This window comes from Camelus bactrianus, chromosome 5, assembly GCF_048773025.1.
Source record: "Camelus bactrianus isolate YW-2024 breed Bactrian camel chromosome 5, ASM4877302v1, whole genome shotgun sequence".
NCBI classification, from domain to species: domain Eukaryota; kingdom Metazoa; phylum Chordata; class Mammalia; order Artiodactyla; family Camelidae; genus Camelus; species Camelus bactrianus.
In genome coordinates this window covers 18262902-18274089 of record NC_133543.1, presented here as the reverse complement: position 1 = coordinate 18274089, position 11188 = coordinate 18262902, and the positions used below count along the sequence as shown (strand labels likewise).

General features: G+C 55.4%; 1 protein-coding gene across 3 annotated transcripts in view; it reads left to right on the top strand.

Annotated features, from left to right (window-relative positions):
- Positions 1-1437: 1437 nt before the first annotated feature.
- The window catches only part of STEAP3 (STEAP3 metalloreductase), a 54210-nt gene continuing 44459 nt past the window's right edge, over positions 1438-11188 (top strand). Inside the window, exons 1-2 of one of the 3 annotated variants that reach the window (XM_045516275.2) lie at positions 6413-6427; positions 9912-10035. Coding sequence is in view for 1 of the 3 variants with exons in the window: in XM_010954619.3 (XP_010952921.3) it covers positions 1531-1561 (31 nt within the window). In the remaining 2 variants the exon portion in view is untranslated. Of the gene's footprint in view, positions 1562-6280; positions 6428-9911; positions 10036-11188 lie in introns of those variants that run through there. The other 2 variants (XM_010954619.3, XM_045516265.2) reach the window with 2 other exon arrangements.

Below are 11188 nucleotides of genomic sequence, written 5' to 3'. Positions count from 1 at the left end.
CAGGGGAGGAGGGAGAGGAGGGGCAGCTGCTTTCATTATCCAACGAGGTTCCTTGCCAGGCAAGAGGCCAGAGGAGAGTGCATTCCCTGAGGGCTTCTCAGAGGAGGGGAGAGTTTAGATCAGGACACAGGAGAAGGAAGAAGACTTTTCCAAAGACGAGAGGGGCCTGCCAGGAAGTACATCTCCTGCGGAACTGGCTCTTTCGGTGGTCTGCCTTCCTCACACTCCTTTTCCTCTTAATTGACTGACTGCCTTTTATTGAACACTTACTAAGTGCCAGGCATTTTCCTGGCGATTTCTCACTTCAGTCTCACAACCACCCGAGGAGGTATATACTCTCATCTTGCAGCTGAAGAAACCAAGGTTCATTGGGGAGACCACGTTTGCACACAGGTGGGTGTGTTCTTTGCCTTGTAAATGTCTCCAGAGACCCAGTCCATGCCCCTCTTCTTCTCAGAGGCCCCATACCTGGCTGACTGTGGCTCGTGGCTCCTGGCACAAACAGCATTATATATGCTATATGAGCCATCATCTTCCTTATATGTCCTGCAGGGACCTGGCTTCTCATGTGCTGCCAGGGACCAGCAAACGTCTACAGACAACTCTGAGGATGGCACACTGTGCGCATCGGTGAAATCAGGCAGTACACCAGGAAGAACCAGACTTGAAAACTTACCTGACATTCCACAGACCTGCTTCCAGGCTGTGTAAATCTCAGGTAGACAAACCTGTGGAGTAGCTACCCCTCTGAGAAGCTGGGGACAGCTCATAGGAGCCCACCTAGGTTGGGCAGGGCTGCAAGTGTTTGGAGAGAGCCCTGCTCCAGTCCTCGCCTGGCTCATCTTCCCTGTGGTCACACTACGTGCCCCTGCTCTGCGCATGCACTGAGCTGGCCCCCGTCTGGGGAACTAAGAGAGGTCCCAAAGGTGTGCTGGCTCCTGCCCCCAGGAGCCGTCCACCTGCTGAGGCGGAGGTAGCAGAAAAATCTAGGAGTCGAGCAGACCTGGTTCGAATCCCAGCTCCGCCATTTCTGCCTCTCGTGATGCTTTCATCATCTGAAAAATGGGGTTGATTCCATTCACTTTGCAGGATCTAGGTGGGACTTCAAGGGGGTGATTTAAACGTGGTATAGTCCTCCCCTCAAGGTGGGACGATGACAAATGTCACTTCCTTTCCCTCCTCCCTTTGGGAGCCAAGACCCAGGAAGCTGAGAATTAAGTGGGTTGAAAACATCCCCCGGCCCAGAGGGAGGGCTTATCTCAGCTGCTGACCACAGTGTGTTTGCAGATAACCCTGAGGGCAGTGACACTACCTGTGCGGGGTCTGACCTTCCCGCCCTTGAGCTGCCTCAGCTGACTCTCTCCGCCCCCCCGCCCCGGCCCCGCCCCCGGCCCCGCCCCCGCGTGCTGAGTGAGCTCCGGATGCCCAGTCTAGGGGCCTAACAGCAGCAGCAGCAGCAAACGGAGAGACAGCAGCAGGGGGCCCCTGGCGAGCTTGGCCCCTGCCCAGGGCTGCAGAAACTCCCCCAACATGGAGGACCATAGTTTGCACCCCCAATCAGGTGAGCGGGGAGCTGATGGGTGGGGAGAAGGCAGGGAGGAGCAGTCACTACACTGAATGGATTTTCTTTTCTCAGTAACTTAGGGCAGAAATCAAAGGGCACATCTTTCTCCCAAACCCTCCATCCTCCTCAGAAATCCAGCAGAGGGTGGGCCACAACCCTGCTCTTGCCATGAAAGGGGGATGGCCACCCAGGGCAAAGATAATTTGCCAGTGTAGCACACAGGTGTTATTTCTTTTGCTTAAACGATTGGATTTTTCCAAAAGCAACTTCAGACAGCTTACAAGGAAAAGCTTAACAATAAGATTATAGGAAACTAGACACAAAAAGCATGGGCTGGGGGAAAAATAATGTAAAACTAAAATATACTGAGTAAGGATAATATTGTCATAAAGATGGGTCTGAGTATCCTAGTCACCATGGTAAAAAGGGAAATCAGATCAGCAATTGGAAAGGAGAAGACTATGAGTCTTGTATTTTTTTTTTCTTGGAGCTTTGTGTAATAGGCATTGAGTGTTGTGAAAGACAGGTTGTTTACTTTATATTTATAAAAATGCAGAAGCAGATGAAATCAGGTTCTTTGGCTCACAGGGACCTTTGAGAAAGCAAAGGGAATGGTATTAAAGTACCACCCAGTGAGAGTGAATGCAGCCCAGTACAGGTTTCTGATTACATGCCCTGGCCCGGGTGTTCAGGGGGTTGTCTGTTTCCTCTTCTGTGCTGCAGCCCAGGGGTTTCTCAAACTTTTAATATGCATATGGTCTCTGCATTGTGAAAATGCGTTTCTGATTCAGGTCCGGGGTGGGCCTGAGATTCTGCAGTTCTAAAAACCTCCTAGGCCACTACATGCACCACACTTGGAGCACGGGGCTTAATCCCAGACTTCCCTGCCAACCCCAACTGAAGACAATGCCGGGCTACTAGTCCCCAGTGGCCACGGATGTTCTAGTCACAAGCCAAGACGCCTGGTCTTACACAGAGATAAAGTACCTCCCACGAGCCATGGAGCTTCCTTAGAAAAGTGGTTGCTCCTGCCCACCCTCCCACAGTCCTTCATGCACCCTCCCCTCCCCCCGAAATCACCTGCCTTTGGAACCTTCTCTATACCCTTGAGCTGCCACAGTTAAGTAAATCTCTTGTGGATACACAGTTTCTCATCCCACTGAGCTCAGCTTTTCCTCCTGGGAAAGCTCATGTTTCAATAGAGGACTTGGAAGAAGGGCGAGCCTCATACCAGCGCAGAGTATGCCCTGGGGTACAAGGGCGCTGTTAGCCATGCCTCATAATGCCTTAGCATATTGGCTCCAAATAAGCTGCGAGTGAATGAGTCTGTAAGTTTAAACCCCAGGCCCCAAGCACACTTTTGCCATCTTGCCTCCCCATCCAGTGCCTGCCCCTCACAGACCATCCCCAGCACCCGCCGTGGCCTCACCCTGGGTGGTTCTGACATGGCTTGACCCCCTGGGTCATCACGGAGGCAGAGACACCTCTCAGTTTTCCCGTTATCACCCTCAGCATCCCTACCCCAAGCTGCAGCCCCACTCCCTCCCTCACAGAAGGAAGCAGCTCCCTGCTCCCAGAGGCTTGGCTGGAGGAGTCTCACTGCGCCTGGGCTGGGCAAGTGGACAGGGGGCACCCTCCCTGGGGCCGCAGCCCAGCCATGGGCAGGACTAGATCCAGGTGGCCTGGCTCCTAGCCAGGCTGTCAGAGTACATCGGGCACATGGCTTCTCGTGACCATCTTGATTTAATAATCAATTAGAGTATTTATTCTGTGAAATGGATGCAATTAGAGTATTTATTCTGTGAAATGGATGCACTCTGTCCCAGCTTATAAGTGCTGGATCAATCCAAGAAGCTGTGTGGCCCAAGTAGGAGATGCATCTAGATTCTCTTCCTGAATACGTTTGTCTTCTTAGCCAAAGGAGCAGCCTTGTCTTCAAGAAAAAGGGGGATCTCAGGAGACTGACACCCGCGGACTCCAAGTCCCGATGTCCACCACTGTGTGTACTGGCACATCCTGTGGACAGGTACCATGCTAGCTCTGGGACAAGGAAGAGAGGGACCAGAGGCAGGCGGGAGCCCTGGGGTAAGCTTCTTGGAGATACTGGGAGATGCTGGGAGATGCAGAAGGTTGAGAATGGAAGTGCATCCATTCAATAACTACTGAGCCTCAACAACGTGTCAGGCACTGGAAACACAGAGTGATGGAAGCGGATAAAACTCCCTGCCCTGGGGGAATTCACATGTCTGCGGGAGCAGACAGTTAATAAACAACAAACAGAGAAGTTGTGTTTCATAATGTGTTAGAAGGAGATGAAGTCTAAGTAGAAAGAAAAACAGGGCAGTATACAAGGATGAGGGAGGGGGATGATGAGGGTGTGTCTCGTGGAAATGATGCTATTTCAGCAAGGACCCGAAGGAGGGAGAACCACAGGGACGCCAGGCAGAGGGAACAGAAGGGCCACGCCTGCCTCAGAAGCCTGCCTGATCTATGTGAGGAAAAGGGAGAAGGCCAGCATGGCAGGGTGACTGAGAGAGGGGAACCTGAGACGAGGTCCTACTGGACCTGGCCGCCACTGCCAGGACCCTGCTTTGACTCTGAGACACCGGGAGCCAGGGGATGTTCTGAGTCGAGGAGTAACGTGATCTGACAAGTGTCTCGATAGGATGGCTCTGACACCTCTCCCTTGGCCTGGCTGTGGATACGAGTCTGGCATGGAGGAGATGCTCACCCAATGTCAGTGCTCCATCCTGCCTCCCGGCTCAAGAGACGCTTGTCTGCTTCCAGGAGTTTGGCCCCAGGAAACATTTCTTGAGCTCTCATGCACACCAGGCCCCGTGATAGGCAAAACAGGGAAACAGATGGGCAGAGCACCAAGGCCACCGCTGTGGGTGGTGTTCTGTCCACCAAGGGGCTTGGCCTCAGCAGGGCGGTCATCTCCCTCCCTCCCTGTGCCTTTCATTACCCTGATGTTTTCCGGCAGAAGTTCACGTTCCCCTTAGGTCCTTCTTCTGTCAGTCTCTGCCAGTTCAGCCTTCAGCTCTCTCTCTCTCCAAAACTCACGGGGAGCCCCTCAGAGGACCCCCAGGTCTCTTTGGAAGGATGTTGGATGGCTCCAAAGGTCATTCTGAGAATGCTGGAGGACTTCTCAGCATCTCCATTTCCCAAGCTCTGCCCTTTGGAGTTACAGGAAGGATTCTCAAAGACCCCGTCAGCCAGAGCAGATATTTAAGGAGCACCTACTGTGTGCAGGGCACCATGCTAGGAGCACCAAAGAGGGCTAGGAACTGGTTCCTGTCTCCGTGAAGTTTAAACCCACTGCAGACGCCATTGGCCATCCAAGGGCTGGGACCAGGCATGGGATACTTGGAATGCCGCGTGGCATGGTGGGGTTTGAATGGACAAAGGCCCTTTGTGAACTGCCACAGAAACTCAGAGAGGGCGCAGCCCTCGGGCATCGTGGATGCTGGATCAGTTCAGGAGGGTCCCTGAAGGAGGCAGAAAGGACCTAGGCCTTGGGGCCTGGCAGAGCAGAGAGCTGGGGAGGGAGGGTATTTTTGGCAGGAGGAAACTTATGGAGATGCTCATGGGTGGGCCTCGGCGGGGTGGGAGAAGGGAGGAGAGGCCCTCACCCCACCACCAGGCTGCCAGAACTCTGCCCCCCTCCACCCAGTGTGCTCCCTGGGGTCCAGCTGTGGGGCCAGCCCCCTGCCTCTGGCCTCAGGGTTCAGATAACCCCTCCCTAGGACTTATCTCTCCAGCACAGGTTGGCATCCTGGAGTAATTTGAAGCTCTTCATGGGGGCTGGTGGAATATGTCCCATAGGAATATTCCAGAAAAAGTCCCAGGGGTCAGGTAACCCCCAGTCAGCCTCCCAAAAGATGAGTGATATGGATGCCCGAATTAACCACCAGAGCCTTGGTGTCCTCACCTGTAAAAGGAGGGGTGTGACTGTCAGCAGCGCGTGATGTGAGGCTATAGGTGAGAAAGGGCTTTGGTTGAATGCACACCCCTCTGGAAAGACATCCTCGCCTTATACCGAGCTCTGCTGTGCTGGGATGCTCCTGGCATGGGGGAGGAGAGGACAGTGCCCAGTGCTGGAGGCCATCTTTCTGAGGGGCAGGGTGGTGGTTTGAAACCCAGGAAGTCTAGATGGGAGGCAAGCTCCCAAGAGCCTTCCACCAGCTCCCAGGCCCTGAAAATGAGGGCTATTCAGAAGAATCAGAGGTTGGCCTTAAGGGTGGCTGAGGGGCAGAGGTGTGACAAGAGCACAAAGGCCCGGATGCAGCCTTGGTGAGGAGGGGCCTCTGCTGCCAGCTCCCCTTTGCAGGAAAGAAGGAAGCCAGACCGAGTCTGGCACCTTGGCCTCTTCCCACCTGTGTGAACTTGGGCTGCCTTTTAATCTCCATTATAAAATGCACGTGGATTTCAGGTGTCCCTCGGTTTAAGGGAGCAGGTCCCAGATGTTACCCTGGCCTCCACACGCTCTCCTTGTCCTGGTTAAGAGTTGGTCCTGGAGTTTTGCGCACTTTAATCAGGGGAGGGTTGGGGGGGGGGGCGCAGATCAAGAAGCATCCGAACCTTAGGCCCCGGGAGGGGCACAGGGGCCGAGGGTCGTGGCTCGCTACCGCTAGGGCTGCAGGGCCAGGCGGAGATCGCGGACCCTGCGGCTCCCCGATTGCGGCCCTAGGGGGAGGTGGCCGAGCCGGATAAGTAGCAGCGGGCTGGCGGGCGGCCACCTCCCCCGCAGGTCCAGCCCCGCGGGCGGGCGGGGCGCCGGGAGAGGAGGAGCCTCCGGGCTGGGCCACCGCCAACGCCGCGGACCTGCAGCCGCTGCCGCTTTTCCGAGAGGCGGCCGGAGAGGTGAGTGACCCCTCGCCCGGGTCGCCGCGGGGCTGTGGGCTGTACCCTGCCCGGGATCCCCGCCCTGGCGGCTGCCCCGTTGTACCCTGCGCCTCACCGCGCGCGGCCACATGCCTGCTGGAGACCCGGGCCTCTGGGACCGAGCCATGTGCGCCCGGCGGCAGAGAGCCTGGATCCTGGGTCCCCAACTCCGCGCGCCTTCCTTCTTCAGGGACACAAACCGCGTGCGCCGCCCGGGGTGGGCAGGGCCGTGTGCGCCCTGCGCGGGGGTCGGAGCGGTGGGGGACGAGGGGAGCCAGCTAAGCCCCTAGGTGCTGCCTCACGCCCCACCCAACACACCTGCCTAGCCCACTGGTCCCTTGTACCCCGGAGCCCTGGCCCACCAGTCTCGGAGGGGGGAGCCTGGAGCGGCAGGCGGGATCTTCCTCCCCGGGCCTTCCAGCCCTGTCGTCAGGCAGGCGGCAGGCGGCAGCCGGCAGGGGCGGGGGCGCCCGACCTTGATCAGGAAGAGGCTGAGCTGACTGGTGCCTGCCTCTGCCGACGGAGGGCTAGCCTGGCAAACTTACCCATTTTGCCTGCCCATTTCCCCGAAATCTGGGGGCAGGCTGCCCAGAGAGGTGCGATTGGAACTTTGGCCACTCTGGAAGATGAAGGGGAGGGCATGACGAACTACTATGTCGTTTGAGGGCCAGGAGGCTGGATCCTGGGGTAAAATGCCGGCAAGTCTCGGAGCTCTGACAGAGGGCTCCGCGGTGAGGCCTCGCAGGTGTCCAGGGCCAATTCTGAGACAGGCTCCAGAAGAAGGGGTTCTGGAAATAACCTGCAGGGAAGTGTTTCCGTCCATCGGAGTGCACTGATGATATAATTAACAGCAGGCATTTACTGTGCCTCTATCTGTGCCAGGCAACTTGCTTTGCACACAATATCCCGTTAATCCTCAGCACAGGAAGGTTAAGTTGGAGAAACTGAGCCTCAGAGAGCGTGGGTATTTTGCAAGGATACAGGAGTAGCAAGTTGCAGAAGTAGGACTTGTACACGGATTTATCTGACTTGAGAGCCCAGAGGAGCCTACTAGTGGGAGAGGAAGGCCAAGTTCTCAGACTCGTGGCAGCCTGAAGAATGCAGTCCTGGGGGCCAGAAGATCCGCAAGTCCAAAGGATCTTACCTGGGCGTACCCCTTCCATCATCGGCGTGGTTCCTTAAAAATCCAATGCCTCAGTTCTACCCACAGCTGGCTGAATCAGAGACTGCAGAGTGAACCCCCCTGCATCCAGCCAGGAGAACCTGGAGGGCTGGGATTGTATCTTACTCATCTCTGTGCCCCTCTCTGTCCCCAGTGGCCAGCGGAGGGGCCAGCTTGGAGCATGTGCTTAGTCAATGTCTGATGGATGAATGGATTTAGTGGAGCAGGGGCTGTCACTGGAGTAGAAAAGGTTTCTTGAAGGAGGCTTTGAATGGTGGACAGGTGGTCTCAGGCAGGCCTGGGGGAGGAAAGCCTGGAGTTGGCAGGTGACCCTGGCCTTGGAGCTGGCAGGGAGCTCAAGCTGGGCCACCAGTTCACAAGAAGGTTGGACAGCCAGCCCCAAGCCTGCTGAGCGCCCCAGGACCAGGCCTGGTCCCACTGGGCCCATAGGTGTGCCCCCTCTAGCCTAGAGATGCCAAACAGGTAAATTCCTCTCCCATTTAGGTTCTCTGTCCTTATGCCAGGGCCCTTCCCTCACTGGACTTATCAGAGCATCAGGCAGGGCTTCAGGTGGTTAAAAAGGAAAAGCTGAGGGCTGAAGTTCACTGCTGCACACCTGAGCTGTAAAGAGGGCAGGCAGTGGAAGCTGGATGACTGCGGGGGAGGACACTTGGCTTTGCAGTCGAAAGACCGAGTCTGAATCACAGCTCTTTACTGTGTGGCCTTGGCCAAGTCCTCGGCATTCTGAACCTGGTTCTTCATCTATAAAACCTCGCTAAGGACTTGACACCTAGTGTTCCTATAAAACAGGAACAGTAATACCTGCCTGGGGGATTTAGGATAATACCTGCTGAGTTTTAGGGTTGCAGTAAATATCAGATACCTCCCCCTTCCCCCTGATTTTGAGTCTGAAAATCAGCTAGGGTTCTTGCAGGCTCGTTGATCTTCTAGTCTGAACCCTTCAGTTCACTGGGGAAGGTAACTAAGGCCCAGAGAGTGGCCTCCATGGTCTCTTTCTCTGTTGCAGACCTGGCCTCGGGCCCAGGCCTCAGGGCTCCTGCTCAGTGTCCTGGCTGATGCCTCCCAAACTAGGAGCAGAAGTCAGCGCCGCCTGCTTCATGCCCTGTGCAGCCTGCAAGTGGAAACCTCTACATGCTGGGGTGTCAGGCAGGTCAGGGCGGGGGAAGGAAGCAGGCTCTGCAGTGATGCCCAGCCTCCCTGGGCCCCAGCTGAAGCTGGATCCAGCCTTTCCTGCTCTCCCTACCATTCATAGTGGCCAGGTCTTCCTGGGCTGGGCTGGGCTGTGCTGGGCGGTCCAAGCTGCATAAGTTATGCCCTCTAGAAAATGGCTTTCTAGCATCCAGACCAAGAATAATGGGCCTCTTGATTTAAAACAAGGAAGCTGGCCCATTTAAGCAGTTACTAAAACCTAAGACCTCAATGGCTCTTTTTTTTCCCTCCTGGGGGCTTGAGGGGTGTGTTCCTTTTTCTCCTTTTATCCCAACCTTGCCAAGTTCACCATAAGCCAGGAGCTGTGGAGGTTACAGAACTTGGAGGTGGGAGGCCAGGGGTGGGGGCGGGCACTCTAAGTGGCTTTTAAATGTTTGGCTACAGAAGTCACTTCCTCCTGTCTGCCCCCTGCAACTGGGCCCACCTGCCCTTGCAGCCTGACCTCCTGCCACTCCCAGACCTCTGCATGTCAGCCCCTCACATCCTTGGTGTGCACCGGGCACCGCTTTGATCACCCCTGAAATGTCAATCGTCACCGAACATTCAGCTTCCCACGTGCCAGGCTCTGGGCCAAGCACGTTGTATGTGAGCCCATTGAACCTTCCAACTCTCTTATGAGGTAGACAATGCTGTTTTCCCAACCATGTCACCTTCCCAAGAACGCAGGAGACTCCAATCCATTCTTTCGACCCCAAATTTGAGACTCCTAACCATTAACTATAGATGCTTGTCCAAATTCTGCCTCATTGTTTATTCATTCAACAAACATTTACTGCGCACCAGCTTGGTGCCAGGCACTCAGGACCTGGCTGAGTCCCACTTTGGTCAGATGAGTGTCCGTTGGCATTTATAACCCCACCAAAACTCATACCCACCGCTTCTTTCTGAATACAAGTAGGGGAAGTCGGCATCACTGAGGCCCGGGTCCCACAGCTAATGCCAGCCAGGATTCAAAATCAGAGACAGCTGCCCCCTGAGATGGAAGTATTGACCACTGTACCTATTGTCAGGGTGGGATCAGCGGCTGATTTATGTGGGACCATAAACTCCTGCATTGTCATTTCAACCCAGAGCAAAATGTTTCCGTCCTCCTTTGATCTGAAACACTGTCACTGGAGAATTACGTGATGCTCAACTCTTCCCAGTCAGTGGGTCCTCATCAGTCACCGCAGTCACCTGGCAGAGCGTGCAAAAGGTGAGCGCTAATTGTCCTGCAATCAGGCAGTAACTGGCTCCTCGCTCCTGCTTCTGCTTCATGAGAGCCAGGTGGGGTCTTAAGTGCACAGCACGTTTTTAAACCTTCTGGAGCCATCAGATTAGGAGCATAAACTGAAAAATGTAGCCCCAAGACTAGCAAGTCGGTCACAGGTAAACGTAAAGGAATTTGGGGACTGGCGAATGGGCTTCCTAAGCTTTCCATGGGGAGTGGGCCATCTTGGTTCGAGATGCTTGTGGTGGCCATCCGGCTGTGGTGGGGGGAGGCCTGTGACTTGACTGGTGGGCTTAGGAGGGCGACAGCATGCCCTGCAGTTGGGGTGGAGGTCTCCCTGAAGGTGAATCACTCAGATATCACAGCTGAGGATGCTGAAGGGTCTCAGGTGGATCTGTGAGATGGGCCCTCCAGGTGGAATCTGTGCAAAGACAGGATGGCCAAACACAGGGCCTTCAGAGTCACACTAATGGGCCTTTTGGATTGTATTATTTGTTTTATGAGGGGGAGGTAATTAGGTTTCTTCATTGATTTCCTCTTGGAGGAGGAACTGGGGATTGAACCCCTGACCTCTTGAGTGCTGAGCATGCGCTCTACCACTTGAGCTATACCCTTCCCTCTAATGGGCCTTTTGGAATCCAAGGGGCCTGTGCTGGGCCTGGGTGGCCAGCCAGACCTGCCCATGGGTCAGTAGAGCATCGGTCACAGTGTGGCAGGGGGTATGATGAATCAGCCACAACCTGGGCGTAGAGCTAAGCAGCCACAGGAGGTAACAACAGGCCTTTTGTGGCTGGTCAGCAGTGCTGGCTCCAGACTGGCCGGAAATCAGGTGGCGCCTAGAACTGGAAGGGAAGAAAACAAGACGTGCTGGGCCAGGCAGCCAAGGGTGGTGATGGAGGTTCAGGGGACTCCATCCGGGAAAGCCCCGCCCTCCTGGTGTTCCTAGAGTGAAAGGCTGGAGGTTGGAGACCTGACGATGCTCTCTGAGTTCTGGCTTCTCTAACCTTTGCTACAAGGCTTCTTGAACTTTCTGATCTGATATGTAGCAGGAGGAAGAGGGTGGGGTCCCAAGATTGGGGTGAGCTCAGGACACAGCTAGGGGCTCAGGGAGAACCCCGGGGACAGGGGATCACAGCTA